Source organism: Gobio gobio (genome assembly GCF_949357685.1).
Source record: "Gobio gobio genome assembly, chromosome: 2".
Classification (NCBI taxonomy): Eukaryota; Metazoa; Chordata; class Actinopteri; order Cypriniformes; family Gobionidae; genus Gobio; species Gobio gobio.
Window position 1 is genome coordinate 32,522,648 of NC_137098.1, and position 22,871 is coordinate 32,545,518.

At 37.7% G+C, this 22,871-nt stretch overlaps 1 protein-coding gene across 8 annotated transcripts in view; it reads left to right on the forward strand.

The window, feature by feature from the left end:
* Positions 1–22,871, forward strand: part of brsk2b (BR serine/threonine kinase 2b) — a 149,377-nt gene that overhangs the window by 118,724 nt on the left and 7,782 nt on the right. For 2 of the 8 annotated variants that reach the window (XM_079811238.1, XM_079811241.1), the window contains 14 exons: positions 973–1,006; positions 1,097–1,165; positions 4,410–4,556; positions 6,957–6,988; positions 8,693–8,857; positions 9,579–9,676; positions 10,436–10,586; positions 11,178–11,231; positions 12,920–12,980; positions 15,884–16,091; positions 16,928–16,976; positions 18,731–18,854; positions 19,555–19,735; positions 20,435–20,524. In XM_079811238.1, the coding sequence (XP_079667364.1) occupies positions 973–1,006; positions 1,097–1,165; positions 4,410–4,556; positions 6,957–6,988; positions 8,693–8,857; positions 9,579–9,676; positions 10,436–10,586; positions 11,178–11,231; positions 12,920–12,980; positions 15,884–16,091; positions 16,928–16,976; positions 18,731–18,854; positions 19,555–19,735; positions 20,435–20,524 (1,463 nt within the window). Of the gene's footprint in view, positions 1–972; positions 1,007–1,096; positions 1,166–4,409; positions 4,557–6,956; positions 6,989–8,692; positions 8,858–9,578; positions 9,677–10,435; positions 10,587–11,162; positions 11,232–12,919; positions 12,981–15,433; positions 16,092–16,927; positions 16,977–18,730; positions 18,855–19,554; positions 19,736–20,434; positions 21,955–22,871 lie in introns of those variants that run through there. The other 6 variants (XM_079811236.1, XM_079811235.1, XM_079811242.1 and 3 more) reach the window with 4 other exon arrangements.

Consider the following 22,871-nt stretch of genomic DNA (forward strand, 5'->3'; position numbering starts at 1 on the left):
TCAGAACAGGCATAATTTAGTTAGCTTTTATATGGAATTATGTCTTTACACTGAATTTTGATAAGGCACAGAGCAGCCTTAACTTGGCTGTGTAGTTTGTGTATTATGGATGAACACGAATTAACAATGAACAATAGTGTATTTATAAATGAACATTAACCTAGATTTATAAATGCTGTAAAAATGTTTATTGTTAGTTCATAATATGCAATGCTTTTAAAATTCAACCTTATTGTAAAGAGTTTTTTAATAGCGCACTCAGTGTGTGAAAAATGAAAACCAAGAAAAACAAATGCATCTATGACATATTCACAGAAACTATAATGCATCACATTATTTTGATAGTAATAGCTTATATTTCTTTTCATCCAGATTGAATGAGGCACCATCTATGTGTAAAATTGGCACAAAAGCAAAGTGAAATTGCTGAGCGGGAGCATGTTGCATTAACACTTAATTTAGTATAAAAACCGTGCAATTTGGTGTTTGAAACAGCAATAATAGCTTTCTCTTACTATGAGCAGTAAGCGGAGAAAGTAAACCATTAAATTATTGTATTATCAGTATAGAATCAGTCTACAAAATGGTATATGACACCTGCAATGAAGAAACATAAATTTATAGAGAATTGGTGTTGAAAAATGGAGAACTGCTTCTGATGATGTGCAATGCCGTTTAAATGCATTGCACAATTCAAATGATTACGGGCCTGTATTACACACTCCCGGCAGAAAGTGATTACCCGTACAATATAATGTTATATTATTGGATCATTTGACAACAGCATGTTTGCAGTGGCTAGACATAGGGCTGTTTGGCAGAAAGGATGATGTGAAGATCCTCATGCAAATCCCAAGGAGTTATTGCTGAATTAGTGTTCTGCATGTTTCCTCGGTGTACAAGCCCTCTAATGGGTGTTTTGGCCAAGGTTGGGTGAGGATGATGATAACATATTGTCCTATTTTCTTTCAGATCCCCTCACTATGCCTGTCCAGAGGTTATAAGGGTAAGTACGTGCTCTCAGTGGCATCTCTCTTAATGGGGCTTTCTCTGAATCTCTTTCTTTCCACTTTTAACTTCTCTTTGTCTCTGACAGGGGGAGAAATATGATGGCAGGAAAGCTGATGTATGGAGCTGTGGAGTCATTCTCTTTGCACTTTTGGTGGTGAGTGAAAGCTTTTTGCGACAGAGACTTCATTTTGTGTCATATAATTCTGCTGTAATGTAGCCCCCTGCCCTTATGACAAATTTGAGCCTTTCAGCAGCATGCGATGGAAAAATAATTCCCCTGTGAAAGTCTATCAAAGGATGTGGGAGAATCCAGACAGAGATATTTCAATGCTGGCTAATCAGCTAAGCAAAAGTTGAGGTTTAAGAGAATCAAGGTGTTATACCGGCTCTGTAGTCAGAGCTCAAAAGATTGACAACACCAAAGCTCCACTATGGTTTCCCACTCCAGCTGGTGAATCATCTTTATATCAGACATAAGTGAGATCAGCTCTTTTTTTTCTCCATCATGCTGAGCGTTTCATGAATCTACTTTTATCTTCTTACTCTTCCTTACTTACACTGTAAAAGATTTCAAGATCTTGGATGAGGGAATTTAACTATAATTCGAGAAGCGTGCTTTTGTCAAACCTTTAAAAATCTCTTTTTGGGGTCGGCAAGTCTCTTATGCTCACCAAAGCTGCATTTTATTCATAAAAATACAGTAAAAACTGTAATATTGTGAAATATTATTATAATTGATAGTGACTGCTTTATTTTTTACTAAATAGTAAAATGTTATTTATTCCTGTGATGGCAAAGTTGAACTTTCAGCATGATTACTCCAGTCTTCAGTGTCACATGATCCTTCAGAAATCATTCTAATATGATGATTTGCTGCTCAAAAACATTTCGTACTGTTGAACATTTTTGTGATTTTATTTTAAGCATTTCTTCATTTAATAGAAAGTTCAAAAGAACAGCATTTACTTGAAATAAAATATTTTGTAACATTATAAAAATCTTTACTGTCACTTTTGATCAATGTAATGCATCTTTAAAGTATATATACAGTGGTGGCCAAAATTATTAGAACACTTGGCATCTGGGAGTCGTCTTATTGGGCCTGGATTTATTTTCCAAGAGGACAATGACCCAAAACATTCTTTTAACTATTGCCGGAACTACCTGCGATGGAAGGAATCTGCTGGAACATTGAAAATGTTGGACTGGCCCCCTCAAAGTCCGGACCTCAACCCCATAGAACACATTTGGGGCAAGTTGGAAAATAAACTGGACAGATCTATTGTACATTCAAAGGAACATTGGTGAAGTTTTCAGAGGAAATATATTGACTCTATGCCAGAGAGATGTGCTGTTGTAATTGCTGCAAAAGGTGGACATGCCAAATATTAAAGTTAAAAGTGAATACAAATATCACTTCATTTGATATTTGAAGGTCAAAGCAACCATCTGCATGTTTCATGAAATTAAATCATGTTTTGGAGGCAAAGAAGGTCAATATGTTCAGATCTGTCAGGTGTTCTAATAATTTTGGCCAACGCTGTATATGTGTGTGTGTGTGTGTGTGTGTGTGATCTGAATCCACCAAAAACACTATCAACTGATTTTTAACTGCTTATGACAGTTGTCGCTGCCATCACCTCAAAGTGATTGGCTGCCATCCTGCATTTTTACATCTCATTTGCATAAAGTTAAAAAATCCTTAACTTTTTGACATTCTCACTGCTTACTCGGCACCGCTGTCAATCCCACGATCCCCCATGCAAGCCTGCTGCTCAGCTGTAGTAACTGAAAATGCCTGCTCATCTCTGCTCAGCTCTGCGCCAGTGGACACGTATGGTCACACCAAGCTGTGTATCAACTTTACAACTTTCTGATCCATGCTTGTTTCACTTTTCCAATATCAAATATTTGAGACAAATGGCAATAGCTTATAATTAAATCATTCTCAAGCTAGACGACAACAACTCTGATTCTCTGAACGCAGACGGCTTTGATACTGGATAATCAAGCTGGTCTGAGTGTAATTACTGTTCAAGACCATGAGCCCAACACAATCCCATCCCACCAGAACCGTTTGCCCCAGCGAAATTGGAGAGCCAATTGATTCCCTGTTCTCTTTTGTGTTTGTAAAGCCATTATAACGGCTTCCTCTTCACAAACCAATCAAATTATTCCTGCATATCCCAGGAACCTGTTCTTTAATCTGTCAGTGCTCAAAGACCTTTCATTAGAGATGTAATCTGGATTCTTTTTATTTATCTTCTCTCTACTTTGCTAGTTTTTCCTTGATTATATAATCTTTTACGTGGTGCTGTCGTCAGTCATGCTTGTGAATTTTCTGTGTCATTTATCAAGCGCTGACATCTCAGTAGTGTCAGGGGCCCTGATGGGTCTCTCTGATGTGAAAATGATGAAGTGTATCTTGCACAAAACAAAGCTAATTATCAAAGCACAATCATCTCTCTACGCCAGCCTTTTTAAATTTTATTTTGCGTCCTACTTCCTGTGTAGATATCCTTTATAAAGCTCCCTAAAATATAGCGGGGGTGCTTTGTCTTTGTCAGTGTATTCATCACTTCTATTCTTTATATTCACACAATTTCTTTTTGGGATACACGTCAATGCCCCTCTGTAATTCCAAATCTTAAGAGTAAACATGATGTAAAAAGCTATTTAAATTTTCATTTCTGTAATGTGTTTTGTTATTAATGTGCAAAAGTCTGGGGTCTGTAATATTTTTGAAAGGAATGCAAGGATGCATTACATTTATCAACAGAGACAGTTAAGACTCTTAAATTGTTTCAAGAATGTTATATATATGTATAATATATATTTGAAATATATAATATATATATTTAAAATGGATGCTTTATATTCATCAAAGAATCTTGGAAAAAAAATAATCACGGTTTACACAAAAATAATAAGATAATAAATAATAAGATAATAATAAGATGTTTCTTGAGCAGTATAATTTCTGAAGGAAAATATGACATTGAAGATGATGCTCAAAATTCAGCCTAGTCATCACAGGAACAAATTACATTTTAAGATATTAAAATATAAAATAGTTATTTTGAATTGTAATAGTATTTCTGTTTTAACTGTATATTTGATCAAATAAATGCAGCCTTGGTGAACATAAGAGGCTTTAAATATATAAATGTATATATATATATATATATATATATATATATATATATATATATATATATATATATATATATATATATATATATATATATATATATATATATATATATATATATATATATATATATATATATATATATATATATATATATATATATATATATATATATATAGGGGGGTATTTTGTCCCTCTCACTAAATATGAGTACAGTTCAGAAATGTACTATATTTCTCTCTGTCAGGGTGCTTTGCCATTCGACGATGACAACCTGAGGAACTTGCTGGAGAAAGTGAAGCTCGGGGTCTTTCACATGCCCCATTTCATTCCTCCAGACTGCCAGAACCTCCTGAGGGGGATGATCGAGGTGGATGCCACCAAACGACTCTCGGTCAGATTTTTGACAATTTCATCTTATACTATCATTGTTCAAACCTTGTAAAACCTGATACTTTAAGAGTTTCTAAAACAGATGATTATATGTATCATAAGGAATCATAGGCTGGTGACAGCTTGCATGTTGTGCACTACACTGTCTAAAGATGCTGGCCGGCTGTTTAGTTTTTCATACATCTACAGTATATTAAGCTGATTTCTCTTAAATAATGTTATGAGTCTGAGAGCTCTTCTGCTTTTGAGCTGTCACTTCAGGTCAACACACAGCAGAACTAACTGTCTGTCCAGATCTCACACATTAGCTTCAAAAAGCTTGCGTGTCTACGCTTCTGTCTATCTTTCTTCCTCTCATGGTATCCTCATCTCTCTGCTCTTCTCCCTTAGCTACAGTTTTTATTGTTCTGCTTCGGAGCAGCCCCCATTTTTCCCTATAACATGCTGGAGTGACAAGAGGTTTATAAGCTTGTCCTAATACAAACTCTTTGAAATGCTCCAGTTTCCTTTTTTGCTTTCCAGAGAAAACAGATAGCTGTCTTCACTGCCCACATCTCTCAGTGATTGAAAACAATAGTGCTCTCCTAGGAAGGATCCAAACATAGCCCATTTCCTGTGTGGTTTGTCAGTTATATAAAAGAGCTCTTTTGTATGATTCCAGAGTGGGAAGGAAGTCGATACTGTCTTATTGCCAGTTTGAAATATTATCTTATAGATCCAGTTAAAACAATCCAATAGAGTATTGCTGAGTACTAAACGTGCTTCAGTTTTACAGAAATGTGGACAATGTATCATTATTGTTTCTTGAACGCTGTCACATCAGCACACCTTCAAGGGGGAGTTCACTAAGACTAATGGTGTCGTGTATCTGCACACGCTGTCTGCGTTGTTGTAGCACCTAATTCTGTAAAGGAATTTAAAGGCCCACAAAATCTGTGCTAAATGCAATTTGCATGGCACAATTCATGATCTTGATGATTGCAATCATTTCATCATCATGTGATGAATTACTGCTGCCATCAATGATAGAAAATGTACGAAAACATCTCTTTTAAATCAGTGCAGTGGCACAACTATAGCTAGGCTTATAGGGTTTTTTTCCCCCAGTACATATTGAATGCTGTAATGACAAAGATTTATCTTAATTTTATTTACAATAAGTTTATAGATAGTTTTAGCTTATTTGCATGCTTATTTTTTCTTATTTTAAATCAATTTAAGTCATCTTGAAACCCCATTGGAAGTTTACTGAGGCCCATCGAGTGGACCCAGGTCCCCTGGTTTGGAACCACTTGTTTAAATGAAATTGCATTTACGTCTACTTTTTGCATGACATTAAGGGCTAGATTTACTAAACCGGGGAAATTAGCGTGAGAGCGCAATTCCCAAAAAAGTGCAGATGGGAGTGGAAAGTTCTGCATGTGATCTACTGACAACGCTCAAATAAATGAACACAGACGCACATGGATAATTTCCATAATGACAACCTCAGTCTAGCAAGGACAGCGCAATTTTTTGGGGGGGAGGTAAATAATGCCACAAACACCAGTAAATTGACGAGCGCAAACCTTAGTAAATCACCTTTCATGATTTAATCTAAACACTCTCCTCCCATAAAATTTGTGTCTGAAAGGGAAACTCAGCCACAAAAATAACTTTTCAGCGCAAATTTTTCACTGCTTGTCTTTAGTTAATCCTGACAGTATTTTTTTAACTCAAAAAGATGGTTTGCACTGGCACAATTGTGGTTTTCAAATTACACCAACTTTTGTGAAAAATGTCTAAAATAGGCCTGAATTACTTATAAAGGAGCACTGAAAACTGGATTACAGGTAACTAGGTGACACAGGTGATAGTCCCGCAACTATCCAGTGAATTTGCTCCTCTCCCATATAAAAGTAAACCAGCAAGTATTTTGTTTAAACATTCCAATTCAGTGTGTCGTTCCTCACTGTCTCTGGATCTGGTCAAGTGCTGAATGTTTATAGATCCTGAAAGGACACACACACCAGTCACATGCTCTGTTGATTCTGTTGCTAACAACTATTGAGAATGATTTCAGTTCTTCATAAAGATATTCCTGTTGGTATTACGTGCACAGGCAGAACAACCATTTACTCTCATGGTTTGCTGCTGTTATGGCTGTTGTGGGGTTTTTTTTTCTGTGGGCCACAGCTTTAATTAGCTGGCTGCTGAAATGTACATGTCTTTGTAGCTTCCACACTTAAACCCGGAGAGATCAGAGGATGCGACACAAGAGAGAGATTAGAGAAGGCCAGCAGGAAGCTGCCTGACGTTCAGAGATGGATTCACTGCTTTTATTGTCATGCTCTGCTGTCTTTGTTTGGCTCTGTTAATGGTTAGACAAGGGTTTAGCTCATGTGTCTTTCTCTCTTTACAGTTAGATCAGATACAGAAGCACACATGGTACATGTGAGTATAAACTTCACTTTTTATTTGTCGTCACATGCCTGTTTTTGCTCAGTCACTGTCTGCATGTTTGTCTATGCATGTACGGTATGTGTCCTGTAAGTCTGTGTGTGTCCTCGTTGCAATAACTGAGAACATAACAAAGAGGATGGCTCTGTGCTTCTTTAAGTGGCATGACAGCAGTGTGTGTGTGTGTGTGTGTGTGTGTGTGTGTGGGCATGTTTTTGTGAAATATCAGGACACAAATGTGTATAATGACATGGGTATGACATAGGTATTACAAAAAGAGGGTGAAATATGAGGACGTTCCCCATGTCCTCACTTTTCAAAATGCTTATAAATCATACAGAACAAGTTTTTTTTTCACAGAAAGTGAACTGCACAGTCTCCTGTGAGGGCTAGGTTTAGGGGCAGGGGCAGTGTAAGGGGATAGAAAATACGGTTTGTACAGTATAAAAACCATTACGCCTATGGAATGTCCTCACATTTCACAAAAACAAACGTGTGTGTGTGTGTGTGTGTGTGTGTGTGTGTGTGTGTGTGTGTGTGCGCGTGTGCGCGTGTGTGTGTTTGTGGTCCTGGTAATGTTATGTTATGGGGACAAAATGTCAATATCTGAAATCCTTCTCCTTATGAGGACATTTTTGGTCCCCATGAGAAAAACAGCTTATAAATCATACAAAACTATGTTTTTTGAAAATGTAAAAATGCAGAAAGTTTTCTGTTATTGTGTAGGTTTAGGGTTAGGGGAGAGAATATACAGTTTGTACAGTATAAAAATCATTATATCCCCATAAAACATGAAAACCCAATGTGTGTGTGTGTGTGTTTTTAGAGAAGAGCCTTAAGCACTAGCAGGCTGGTTTCACATTTAATATTTGCACCCCCCTAAGCAACTGCTTCATTTTTCAACACACATTCCTCCAGTATCCAACTTTTTGTATTAGTCATGCTTTGTTACTGGACCCCCGGGGTGATAATTATTTAGATTTTATTTTAAAATATATTGTATTTCTATTTATTTATTTTTTATTTTTAATGTCAAAGGAGTGTAATTTAATTTGAGCATTTTTTTTCTAGTTTCACTCTAACAAAAGTAAACTGGTGTAACTAAATAATTACGTTTCTCAGCACAGTCTTGTGTTATTGCTGTCTAGGGGCATTTCCATGTTTAATGCAGGTGGGTTGTAAAGGTTTTATAATATACCATGTATCCAAAACAAAAATTCATGGTCAGCAAACTTTTTTTTTTGTCATAAAATGTTTTAATCTTTTTTTCAGTAATGTTTTATTTCATTTAACGAAATGCTTTCATTCGATTTTAAATTTAGTTTTCATAGATTATAATAACACTGCTGGGACCAGACAGAATCTGTAGACTTTCATAATGCCTCCACATATTTTTTGGGAGAAAATCTTTAGATATTTTAATATAAGCTGAGAGTCTACTGCTATGGTTAATGAAAGCATGAATCTGATTAGGTATAATATTTAATAAACAAACATGCAAGGAGGCGGCTCAATTGTAGAAGGATGGGTGCTTAAAATCTTCAGAGCTTTCTGTTGAGCGCAGATTTGACTGTTTGTGACTTATAGCACCAGCAAGGATACAAGAATACACCAGAGGCAAAAACCATGTGCGCTCAATTAAGGCAAAATAAACAATAGCACTGGATTCTTTCACATGCTTTATGTATTTATTCACAGAGCAGGGAAGAACGAGCCAGAACCAGAACAGCCGGTGCCACGGAAAGTTGCGATCCGCACGCTACCCTCCACTGAGGACATCGACCCAGATGTGCTGGAAAGCATGCACTCGCTAGGCTGCTTCCGAGACAAGAACAAACTGATGAAAGACCTGCTGTCAGACGAGTGAGTAACTAAGAAAGAGACGCTACACCTCACAGTCACCTCAGACAGGTTGTTTCCCATGATACCAATTTTTATTTTGCCCATGATTAGACAAGACTGACTGCGTTTGCTTTGGGAGACCATATGTGAGGGTATTATTATTTTACATCCTTGTTCTTTAGGGTTGGTAAACATGCAGTACAGCATCTTGGCTGCAGGCTATTAGAGAAGCCCATTCTCTCCCGCTCATCTGTCATCTTCCGTACTCGCACAATTACCACCCGCACGCTCCGCTGTGCACGATCACTTCGTTAGACCCCCTGATAGATGGCCCGGGTGTTCGCTCCTAAAACATTGCGGCCTCTGTCTCTTCTCTTGCCCAGCGTTTAAACACAATTCAGACGGCGCCTGCAGCAAAGACTTCCCTATTTACTTCCCGCTGTGTGGTCCGGGGCAAAAAAATTCAACTCGCTTAGAGAATTTCAAGACTTTTTGAACCTGCCCAGACTCTTCTCGGATATTTGATGTCTTCTTGTATCATTAATGAAATAAGTGATATCCTGTGATCTCTGCAGGATGTCTTTTAGCTCTCTGGGCATGAGGTGCTCGCTACTCTTTGCTCTTTAACTAATGATGTTAATTAGCCTGAGCTGAGGATTATTCTGGAGCACTGCAGATTTGACTGTATATCAGAAACCTTGACCACACACATTTCGTTCCTCCGTGCCCTTTCCACCTCCAGTGATAACCAGGAAAAGATGATCTACTTCCTCCTGCTGGACCGTAAGGAGAGATATCCCAGCCATGAGGATCAGAATCTACCACCCAGAAATGAGATTGGTAAGGAAAATTCTGTCAGTTTGCCTGTTACGTATTTAATCTGTTTGTTTGTATTTCATCCTTAATGATAACATGAAATGGCATGCACAACACCTCTGTCCTGTGTCATAATTTCCTCGCCCACACAGCCTTGGTTACACCAATTTTAATGGAGCATCATAAAAAATTATTTTATATAGATGAATGCGTTTAGTGATGAATTGTACACAAGACCATGGACAATTATTAATTGAAATCAATGGGGTGTCGTTGTTTTTTTATTTGCTACTGTTCAAAAGTTTGGGGTTTGTAAGATTGTTTAATGTTTTTGTCTCTTATACTCACTAAGGCTGCATTTATTTGATCAACAAAACATTAGAAAAAATAATATTACGATTGAAAATATTTTAATATATTTTAAAAATAAAATGTATTCCTACAATGGCAAAGCTATTACTCCATTACCCCAGTCTTCGGTGTCACATGATTCTTTCATTTTAATATGCAATTTTTTCCTTGGTGAATAGAAAGTTCAAAAGAACAGCATTTATTTGAAATAGAAATGTAAATATATTTGCTGTCACGTCATTGATTTCATGAATCCTTGCTGAATAAAACTATTCATTTTTTTCAGAGAAAAAAAAATCTTACTGAGGTTTAAAAGACATTATAAAAAACACTGTACGATTGTGCGATTTTTCCATTATGAACACCATAGGCTTAATGGGTTGTTTTCATGTGTTAGGGATCATTGAATTTATCATATGCTGGTCTCCTCAGATCCACCCAGGAAGCGAGTGGACTCTCCACTCTTGACGAGGCACAACAAGAGGAGGCCAGAGCGCAAGTCTATGGAGGTGCTGAGCGTGACAGAGGGCGGTTCTCCTGTTCCCGTGAGACGTGCCATCGACATGGCACAGCACGGACAGAGGTACAGCAACACAGCTCTGACTCCTCTATTATTTACAGAACTCTACCATCGTAGCAGCAAGTACCACAGTAAGAACGGCTGAAAGTATGTCACGTTTTGTGAAGCCTTGAAAGGAGCATTTGAAGACAATGACGTCCGTCAACTTTGGAAAAATGACGTTCACAGTTATCAGAAGCTGCATACTGGCTTTGAAATGCTTTTTAAATTGCGCATGAAGAGTAAAAGAAATAAGATCAATGAGCTCAGCTAATTCTGTGGGGGAAAAAAATGATTTCAGAGTGTTTTACCATTCTCTAAAAATCCGTTTCTCAGCTAGTCGAGCAGCATGCTAAATGTGCCATATGGTGAATTTTGACTTCTCAAATTGGTTTTAAGGGGAACAAGGGACTAGTAATGTGCTTTTCATTTTTCTGTATCTTTGACAAATGTTACAGATTTGTTTTACTTTTTTCCATATTCATTGTGATCCATTTCATCAGCCCCGTGTCCTTTCCCTGTGTAGATGCTTTGGCTCAACTCCATGATTACTTATTACTTATTGTAAATTTACTCTAACTTTACTCTCTCTTACTGTAGTAAATCTGTTTTCAGTAAAAGCTTGGATATCTCAGATGCCAACCCCATACTGCAAAGCAAAGAGGAGAGGTACAAACCACCGCCATGCCTTCTTTTCTGCTCTGAAGATGCAGTGGGGTTTTTAACACTCAAAACATGCAACAGAGAGCACTGGCCTTTTATTTCAACCACTGACATTTGAGATCTTAAGAGCTTAGCTTGCTTGAGAGGGAATATTTTTTTTAAACTGAAAGATGCACGTGTAAATAAGAGTTTTTTCCTCCCGGTTTGGCCTCTCAGTTTTGGTAAAGCAGCGGCCCTCTGGCTCCCTCCACGCACATCAAAAGCATCTTATCTCCCTTATTTTGCCTTTCATGTTTCGTTTGATGTCTGGCATTTTTGTCCCTTGGTAGATCCCAAATTGTTAATTTCTTCCCCTCGCTCTCGTTTTGCCTCCACGCTTCTCTTGCCTTCACCCTGGATGTTTGTTTTTCTTAGAGTGATGTGTGCACTTACAGTAGGTGAGAGACAGAGGTTATCCAATTATTTGTGTTCATCTGGTCAGGCATTTTTCTTCAACCTTGAGTTTCACTGTCCTGTCCTACATCTGCATTCACTGAGTCTGTTTAGTCTGCCAGATAACAAAATGGGCCTTGAATATTTCTTTTATAGACACTTCATTTTTTATTTTTTTATTTTTTTATTGAATCAATGCATTGAGTATCTGGGCAATGAATTAGGCACTAGTAAATAAATGCTTCACTGACAGACTAGATAGATCAAATACATTTATGCATTCAAAATGTAATGACTGAATTGAACTGAAAAGCTCCCCTGCATCTTTAATACAATTTAATACAGCATTTTACAAGCGGTAGTTATCTTAATCTAGTTGTAGCTTCTCTCTTGTACAATATTAATGATTCACTACATATAAAATCTTCACAAACACTGTACATTGCTTAAACAGTAGACATATTTCCTCATATAGTTACTGCCCTCTTACTGCCTGTCCTTTTTGTCCATGAATTACTTTATTCCATAGCCATTTATTACACGTATAAAGAGCTTTCTTCCTGACGCTGTGTTTGGCTAAGCTAATTAGCTGAATGCAAGAGGCAAATAATGAACATCAGCATTGCGCTGAATCAGGCCGCGGTGTATTTGGTGTTGTGATTTTTACGCTTGAATGATCAAAGACAATTTGAGACCACGCATAATTCTCATCTAAGTAGCATTTGCAAATGCAATTGATCAGTGTATGGATCAAATCCTTCCTGGAGTCAAATCATGTGAGTCTGAATGTTGACACCTTTTAAGGATGATTTACTGTTTCAATTTGCCTTGATGACAAAACCCATCGTGTCCATGGTCAATTAAATCCCAATCATTTATTGGAGAACCACTGAAGCTCACCATCTAATACACAATGAAATTCGGAAGTCTCATACAGACCCTATAAAAGGTTGTGATGACCTTTTACTTTCTTAGGATAAGTAATGATAAATTGCTCAAATTTAATTGCAACTTAAAAATGTAAAAAATAAATAAATAGCATGATCAACAAAAAGACCTATAGGCCTGCATAGAAAGTTGACATATAATTAACAGAAATTCAATTTATAGTGAGACATCGAGGTCTTGTGTGATACTGCTGTCTTTGTCCAAGTCCAAATTTAATCATGTTTCACTCACACAACATGCTTAACCTCTTAGTTACGACAGTGTGCTATACGTGGGGTAGAAATGTCTTTACTATTTATGTTGTGTAACTTTAGGTCTCGGTCCATCAGCGGAGCCTCTTCTGGTCTGTCCACTAGTCCCCTCAGCAGTCCACGGGTAAGCTTTCTATCTGTGCAAAATCATTTGTTTTTCTCAAAGAATCTGGTTGTGTTGCAGTCTATAGCCAACTGACGTGGCATCTATCTACATCTATTGAGGAGAAACTCATGTCACAAGACACATCTGATCTGCAATCATTCAGCATAAATATATACATCAACAGGTGGTACAGCAGTGTGTTGTAATAATAATAATAATAATAATAATATATACTGTTTATACACTACTGTTAAATTTTAGTGTCAGTAAGATTTTCCTTCATTTTATTTTTTTGGAAGGAAAAAAATACTTTTATTCAGCAAAAATGCATTAAATTGATCAAAAGTGACAGTAAAGACTTATACAATTTTACAAAATATTTATATTTCAAATAAATGCTGCTCCTTTGAACTTTCTAATCATCATTGAATCTTTAAAAAAATGCAGTAATTATGCTAACCTTGGTAGACTGATTGTATCATGGTTTCCACAAAAATATTATGCGGAAATGTTTCTTGAGCTGTAAATCAGCATATTAGAATGATTTCTGAAGAATCATGTGACCCTGAAGACTTGAGTAATGATGCTGAAAATTTAGCTCTACCATCACAGGAATAAATTATGTTTTAAAATATATTAAAATAGAAAACTTAGAAAAAATAGAAAGTTATTTTAAATTGTAATAGTATTTCACAATATTACTGTATTTTTGATCAAATAAATGCAGCCTATAAGAGACTTCTTTAAAAAAAACATGAACAAATCTAACCAACCCCTAGCTTTTGAATATAATAAACTATGTATAACAGTGTGTGAAAACATTAATATGGTACCATACGCCTATGTTATTATAAGCCAGGTTTAAAGTGCAACACTTAATTATATAAAATATGTAACAAATGTAATATGCTTGAATACCTCTAGGAAAATCAATATGAAAGATTATTTCTCAGAATTGTTTGTGATGATGAAGCTTTAATGATAATTGTGTATATTGTTAGCTTTGTTAAACAAGACAGTCAATTATATATCACTCAAATACTGCAGCAACATCGCTGTCTGTCCCTACGACCCGCCTTTACTACTTCTAGCTCGATCGGTCTACCACGCTTAGCATAATTACTGCTAATCTATGCCCAATACACAGCCTTGGTGCCTTGAAATATTTGAAGCCCAAGTCACTAATGGCTTGTTAAAATCCCTTGAAAATCCCTGGTTCCTTACTAACGGTGAAGCCTCTGGATGTTGCCAGCTTTTACAGTTGATTTGTTTAAAGAGGCTAACCGATTGCAAATCCACTACTAAGACTTCCTAATATGCAGTCCTTGAGTTACATCAAGAAATTCCCTACAGGATGATTCATCCCAAAGTAAATTCTGAATCTGACCTGATCAAATATTCTACAGTTTGAAATGTTCTACATTTTGCCAATGGCTGCAGTGTTGCCCTTTCACTGATGAAAATGGCTCACGTAGAGAACATGCTTGGTGGAAGTAATTTGAATTAGTCTGTGAAGAACTCCTTGATACAGCTCATCTGAGATTAGTTTTACTGCTCAGACACAGACTTAAAGGTTTGTCATGGAAGAATCTTCCCTGCAGTATGAAAGAACTTTAAAAATCCATTTTATTGCATTTGTGCTCTTCTTTATGCTCGTGCTATGGTTGCAGCTGGTACAGTTAATACGCCATTGTATTTCTTTTTAATGTTTTACAATATGCTTGATGAGCTTTCACCTCACTTATTGTAATCACACTCTTCACTTCTAGAGGCCCGTATTGTATCAATCCCCCCGTTTCTGACCCAATTATTATTATTATTATACAGCATCATCTGTCAAACAGCATCCTCATATCATACCTCCAGCAGCAGCATTGTACTCTATGCTCTGTTTAATGGTCAACTGCACTTAATTTCACTAGCCATTTCGATAGTGTGGCGCTATTGTCTTGAAAAACTCTAATTGTTGAGTTGAGTCAGTACATACTGTGACTTATGTCACATTTTATGGCATTTCTACTTAATTTATGATGCTTATTTCAAATGATATGAGGTATTCTGACAATAGCGTCCGTTTAAAGCAAAGCTCATTGCACAAATTTCCTGCTTGCTTAGTCAATGCTGACAACACCTTTTTTAATTTCATCCCAACAACAACCCAGAGCTTTTTGTTGCAAATTTCTGTTGCTGATTTTGATTTGTTTTGGGAACACTGGTTTGGGAACATTTTATTTCCACTGTCTTGTTGCCTCTTGGCTGGTTGCGCTAATGGCATGTTTTTTCTTTCTTTCTTTCTGCATTTCCTTCCTCACCTCTCATCACCGGTGCCTTGTTCACCATCCTTTTATGTTTGGTGTCGGTGTGTGTGTGCGTCTGCGCCGTAATGCCTGTTAACTACGGGGCCGTGTGTTGTGTGTATGGGCTGTGTTGGCTCTTTTTATCCTGCTGGCTCTGTGCATGCGCTCTTCCAGCCCATGCGGCGGTTCGCCGTTCCTCCACAATCCGCAGAACTCACGCAGTCGCCCAACCACAGCCCCACCCGCGCGCCTGTGTTCCGGCTGAACGGCACAGGCCCCCACTCCCCCAAAACCTTTCAACCAAAGACAGGTGCCCATCAGCCCAACAACAAAACCCAGACACTTCCAGCCAAGCCCAAAGTTGCAGACAAGCCCCTGCAGGCCACCAGGTCCAACCCGCTCCCTAACACGATGGCAGTGCCATCTGTGGCCAAGTCGGAACCTTCTACACCCTGCCAACCCATGCCCCCACCAATGCCTGGCAGTCCGAAAGTGCGCCGGCCACCGCTCATGGTGCCACCCAAGCTCTCTGTACCCCTTTCTCCTCTTTCACCCATCCGGCTTCATCACCTTCACCCGCTGGCCGGGACTGACCACAACGGCAAATCTATCCCCACCATACAGGTTACGCCCCACCCCTCCCCCAGGGGCAGCCCATTGCCAACTCCAAAAGGAACGCCGGTGCACACGCCTAAGGAGAGCCCAGCGGGGACCCCTAGCCCAACGCCACCCCCCAGCCCCTCCATTGGAGGCATGCCGTGGAGAACACGCCTCAACTCCATTAAGAACAGCTTCCTTGGCTCACCACGATTCCACCGCAGGAAACTACAAGGTACCAGCAGTGCCGGAAACATCCTGAAGCAGTTGTTTCATTATTAACATCTATCTGCCCAGTGGATGCAGATGAAAATGTTCCATTTTGACCAAATTTGGCACATTAACATCAACATGATGTTAAAACTTGTGTATAGTATCTGATCAAATAAATACATTAACAAATGCCATTAAAACTAGAGATGAACTTGTTAAAATAAAAAAATCTGGACAATACCCATTATAAAATAACATTTTACTTTTGGGTAAATACATTAAAAATAAAAATCTAAATAAAGAAATTGCAGAAATTAGCAAGCACATTGATATTAAAATTAATTATAAGATTGTACCAATACCATATGTTGTATATTATATAATAAAACTCTAGTTATGTATGGCACTAAAGCAAAACAACACCATAGCCTGTGTGCATATAGAAAGCATTTAGGTGGATGAATTATGCTTGCTAATTCTTTTTTTATTGCGGTTTTCAGCTGATGTCCCCCTCTTAGTGAGGTATATTCTCTAAGGACTGATTTTACAGATCACTGGGTAATAAACTCAATGATACTCCATTATCAGCTATATCTGATGATATATCTAGTAATGATAATGAAAACTGCACAAGCATCTCCCTTCACCTCCAGCTGTTCCTCTTTCCCTCTTCTACCGGGAAGAGGATCAGATGAGCTGATAGAAGGGATGGTTGAATTACTCTTAATCTCTGCAGGTTTGGAGTAATTAGCTGTGGTTAATCAGCATTCCCCTCCTCAGGTTGTGAATGTCTAATCTCTCTGGATATAGAGTATGATGCAAATTCCACTGAGGCTTGTTCGCTTTGTCTCTTTCCAGTTCCCACACAAGAGGAAATGTCCAGCCTAACACCGGAGTCTTCCCCCGAGTAAGTATTAGCTATTGTGAAAGACAATCAAGTAAAATATGCAGTTTTATTAAATCGCAAAGTGTGAAAGAAACATTAAAATAATATTCAATTATAATTGAATGTTAGTTCAATATTCATTATCCTACTTGGTGTGGGGCTAAATGCATCATTTTTTCAGTTAACCTGAGCGGTTTAGAGTTAAATCACCAACACTCAATTAAAGCTTGCTTAATTAAGACACTTAACTTTTGCTCTTTATACTTTCTTTTTCTCCAAATTTTAGCTCTGGAAACGCTGCAGCTAAAGTTAATGTGCTGGTCTAAACACTGTTCCTGGCCCCATTAGCCTAGTTTGTTGCTAAAGACATTATCAGGAAATAGTTCGTCATGAATAATTCAGTGTTTTAGTTCCACTTAGCTTCACAGCCACACAGAGCAGCACCACAGTGGAAACTTTCTTCTGGAGTGTTTTCCTCGTATGTTTCCGTTGTTTAAGTTTTTGGTGAGATGGTGTCACAGTATGTTGGCTGGCTCGAAGATGGCCTTGATAGTCATCGACTGGTAAAATCCCAGCAATTTCAAGCAGGGCTACGAAATGAGCCATATGCCAGCATTCAAACCTCCATACAGGCCTTTTTGGTAACACTTTATTTTGATGGTCCCTTTTGAACATTCTGTTGACTATAAGTAACTTTGCAACTGCATGTCAACTAACTCTTATTAGAGTATTAGTAGACTGTCTGCTTAATATTTATTGTGACAGTCCCCCGACAGACATTCTACTGACTATAAGTAACTTTGCAACTACATGTCAACTTATTCTAACCCGAACCCTACAAGTCTACTAATACTCTACTTATAGTCAACAGAATGTGTTAAAGGGACCATCAAAATAAAGTGAAACCATCTTTTTCTTGAAAAGTTTTAGTAACTTTTCATTGTTCTCCCACCCGAGAGGAATTTTCAGTTGTCAGCTAAAACTGTATTGTGACAAATCCCTGTCATCTTATTCTAGTTTACCAATACGAAAACTGTGTTAACAATTGATTTTAAATAATTGTTTTTGAGATTTGCATGGTGCTGCACAGCATATATATCATATAAGTTTTGAATTGTTTGACAGCCCGTGTAATGTCACATTTTCATTCCTTGCTATGCCCAAGAGCCACATCAACTGACTGACAGCTTACTAACTCACATCTTGACAGCATTCAGTCTGTATTTCACTTTGAGAGAGAAATTCAGCCAAGCTCTCCGGGTCAACCTCCGCTGATATGTTGTCACTGTGAACCAACATTTTTGAAATATAACTTACCAATTGATGTTCTGAAATTCTTCTGCCTACTGTTCTTTACTATTAGTGAAGCTGAAATATATACACTACCATTCAAATGTACGGGGTTAGTAAGTATTATTATTATTATTGTTATTATTAAATCATTAGATCAAAAGTGACAGTAAAGACATAAGGTTACAAAAGATATCTATTTCAAATAACTACTGCTTTTCTTCACAAAGCAGCACAACTGTTTTCAAAACTAATAATAATCGGACATGTTTCTTGAGAACCAAATCAGCATATAAGAATGATTTCTGAAGGATCATGTGACACTGGAGACTGGAGTAATGATGCTGAAAATTACATTTTTGTAGTTACATTCTAAAATTACATTATTCAAACATGTATACTTGATTCCTGCATGGTATGTGATTTGAGTGATGTCTGTATGTATCGTGTGTTGTCTTGTTCACCCCTGTTTTTCTTCTTCACAGACTTGCCAAAAAATCTTGGTTTGGAAATTTTATTAACCTTGAAAAGGAGGAGCAGATCTTTGTGGTGATTCGGGACAAGCCTCTGAGCTCCATCAAAGCAGATATTGTCCATGCCTTTCTCTCTGTAAGTCTCCAATGAGTGTGTGAATTCTGTCATCATTTACTCACTCTCATGTCATTCCAATCCTGTTTGACTTTCATGGGGCTTTTAAGTTTCAAAAAGGATGCAAATGCATCATAAAAAATATCAGACATATCAGGCTTGTGTGCTATTTCAAGTCTTCTGAAGTTATGTGATTGTTCTGTGACAACAGGCCAGAATTTATGTTGTTATTGACTGACAATCTTCCGCTCAAGTGGGCTGTTAACCTCTGCGACCGAATCATTGAGTTAGTAAGTTCAACTGGGTTAAACAAATCATTCAGACCAGTTTTGTGAACTGTTTTAACTGATTGATTGAAAAGATCTGTCTCAAAATAAAGATTAATTCGCAAATCTGATATCACTTAACTCGTGGACGCACAAAAGACAGCTAATATTTTCAGTGAAAAACCAATTTCAGTCTGTTCCTCACCCAAATCATATGACTTCAAAAGACTTGAAATGTAGCACACAAGTCATATTAACCACTTTTATAGTTTTGAGGCATTTTTTGTTGTTGTTGTTCCACATTTAGGAAGACCTTCCTTTTCATTGTATTGAAAGCAATGGCTATTCTTGAAAATGTCACTTAAGTCTGGTTTCAAAAGACATAAGTAAATAATCACGGAATGCTCATTTTGGGGTGAATGACTCTATTTAAGACCTCTGTCCTTTCATTTCAGATTCCCAGCCTCAGCCACAGTGTGGTGTCTCAGACGAGTTTCCGGGCAGAATACAAGTCCACGGCCGGCCCCACCGTATTCCAAAAACCAGTGAAGTTCCAGGTGGACATCACCTACACCGAAAGCACGGCTGCCACCAAGGAGAACGGCATCTACTCTGTCACTTTCACACTGCTCTCAGGTAACCATGCCGACAGTGAGAAGCCCATTTTGATGTCATAAACTCGCTGGCTGCCAATAGAAACACAGAGGGATGTGTGTGTGTGTGTGTGTGTGTGTGTGTGTGTGTGGGTGATGGAGAGGCTGGTTGATGATGTTGAACTTTGTCTGTCGCAGTGGTGAGAGAATTTTTTCTCTCTCTCGTTCCGCTAGCGGTTCCCTTCCTCCATTACACTCCCCCTCTCTTACGCTGAAAATAGACCAACTGCTCGAGGGGGTAATGGAAAAAAATTAAACTAAAAGAGGCCTTTTTGCCTCCTGGTAATCACTATGCATTTTCAACCTGCTGTGTTTCAAAGGACAATCCAAAAAGATCCCACGCTGCTGGTGCCATTACCGCAAACCCTGTTCCTCGCTTTTCATTTCCCCCCTTCCTCGATTTTGCTCTCTTGGCTACACAAAAGGGATTGAATCTTGTTCTTAAAATCCCGCATTTTAAAGTACGTGTGTGTGCATGTGTCATGAACTCAGCCATGAGCCAAATGCAACATAAAAACCAGCCCCATCCCATTAGACTTTATGGGGCAGCCGCTAGGGGGAATAAACCCAGGATGTATCAGCATAAATGCACATTCATTTCAAAAGATACACGTACCAGTCTGTACAGGATCATTGCGAAATATTCAAAGAGGTGTTGTCTGTGTTTGTGTGTCCCCTGCAGGTCCCAGTCGACGCTTCAAACGGGTGGTGGAGACGATTCAGGCTCAGTTGTTAAGTACACATGAGCAGCCTGGTGTCCAGCAGCTGTCTGGTGAGTGGCCAATTACTTCACTGACACACCTCTTTCTCTATCTCTCTCTCTTTTTCTCTTTCTTGCTCTCTTACACAGCATCCTGAACATGCATGGCACCTAGCCCACCCTTGCAGAGCACTGAACGCTGCACACACCCATCAAGGTCAAATGAGTCTTTCCAGTGTTTAAAATTGGTGTTAGAGGTGATTTCAAAGACATTTTCAGGCAATCAATATGAAAATAAACTTCTCAAAGGGGTTAATACAATGTATCCACTGTTCCATTAATGTCGGATGTGATGTCTTATTTAAAGGTGCTGGAAATACACTTTTGACCTTATCAAAGAACATTGCACAGAACTGCATTGCAAGGCACTTGCACACACGCACACACTCTCCTTAGCAGTCGCACATGCTCACAGAGCATGCTAGAGCACTGGCGTGTATTAACAAGGTTTTATATCCACATCCAGGAAAATTCTTGCAGATATTTAAATAAAACCTGTGTCCCAATTAAATGAATGTGGCCTCAAACTGTTCGTTTTACGAGCAGAAATGTGATGGGCTAGACTGTGGTTCCTGTTGGAGATGATGAAATAAGAGAACGGAGAAATCCTTTGCCGGTCTTCTCATATGGCTGTTTGTGCACATGTTGAAGAGCCTGTTACAGCTCCCTCTGCTGGACAGCTCCAAATCCATACTGTCCAAAAGCAATATCTCTGAGTAACACAGAAAAGGGAGTTTGGCATGTCAAAATACTAATATAATTACTGCATTATCGTATGTACTGCACACAATAAGCACATTTTCCATGTGCATAAAATACCTGGATGACTTACATATGCTAAAGTGTGCACACTTCACTGTGTAATGTATCCCACATTGCAATGTGTTCAACTTCCATTTCCAGTGCATTGAAATTTATATATATGAAGAGTTCAGATGCAAAAGCCTCTAAAAGCCACTTCGGTCAAAAATGAGAACGATACTGAGTGAATGCTCTCCGCATTTTATATACGTTCATAAAATACTTTCACTTCAAACCCACTAAATCCCAGCCTCAGCCCATTCAGAAGTACCGGTACTTAGGAAGAAACCTATAAAGCCTGACAAAAATGCTTATTTTAAAGAAAAACGTCAGACGGACTTGGAGGCTTTTGCATCTGAAGTCTTCAATCTAGATTACTCATTTTAGGTAATGTATTCTGACTACTTTTTGATTACTTTTTAGATTACTTTTCCCCTAACTCGTTTATAACATTCATTTGAATAGGATAACCGTGTATCATATTGATATAAAAATACAGAGAGAAAGAAAATATATTCCATTCTTTGTAATCAACAACATGAAGTTCATTAAATATTACATTACATGCATATTTTCCAATTCGTAATGGAACTGCAGGGGTTCGTAAGTGTAATGAATAAGTAAGTAAATCATAAAAATGCAAATAAATAAAAATAAAAACAACAAGACATGCATGTCATGTTACCGTTAATCGACATAAGAGAACTGTGAACTTAATTGTATTATTATTATTGTTGACTTAATTTTATTATTAATATAACTTAACTTTCTACGTTAAATCTAACGGCTTACTTCAAGTAAATATATTAGGGCAAAGAGTTGGGGAATCCCTGCATTGCATGTAAATATGAAATGATGTGAATTTGACGTGAATTTTAATGTGTTTGAAAGACAAAAGTCTTCCAAAGCCAGTAAAAAATGGTTAAATGACTCACTGAGTGATAATTCAAATATTAATCAATGTGGAGCTGATTAGATATGCAATGGTGCAATGTTGAGAAAACACTTGTTAAAAGTGAAATGATTTCTGTAAATCCAGTGATCAAATGCTATGTGGCTCTCAGTTTTCAGTGATGGTCACATGACTTGTGGCTGGTCTGTGTGCAATTCAACACACCTGGAAGAGCTTCTGAATGTAGGCAGTAGGCTTTTAATGAAAGGAAAATTTAAAATATAACAAAGAAGTAGAATCAATGAATTATGAATAACTTACTGCCATTGTAAATATAACATGTAATCAGTAGAAAAGTAACTTGTAGTCTGAGTACGAGTATTTTAAAATGTAATATAATCTAATTACAAGTTCTTAATTTTTGGAATCTGATCCAGATTACATGTAATCAGTTACTACCCAGCGAATTTAAATGTAAGCAATATTAACTACAATTTTTAACATCTCTGTTTTTATTTTATTAAAAAAAATTACAATAGTTTTCCTCAGAATGCGCCTCATTGCATGTGTTTTAAAATCAACTAAGCAACTAGCGTTGACTCGTCCAAACTGAAAATTGAGGCAAAACCTGAGCAAAAGTTGTGTGCTGCCTTAATGCTTTCTGTT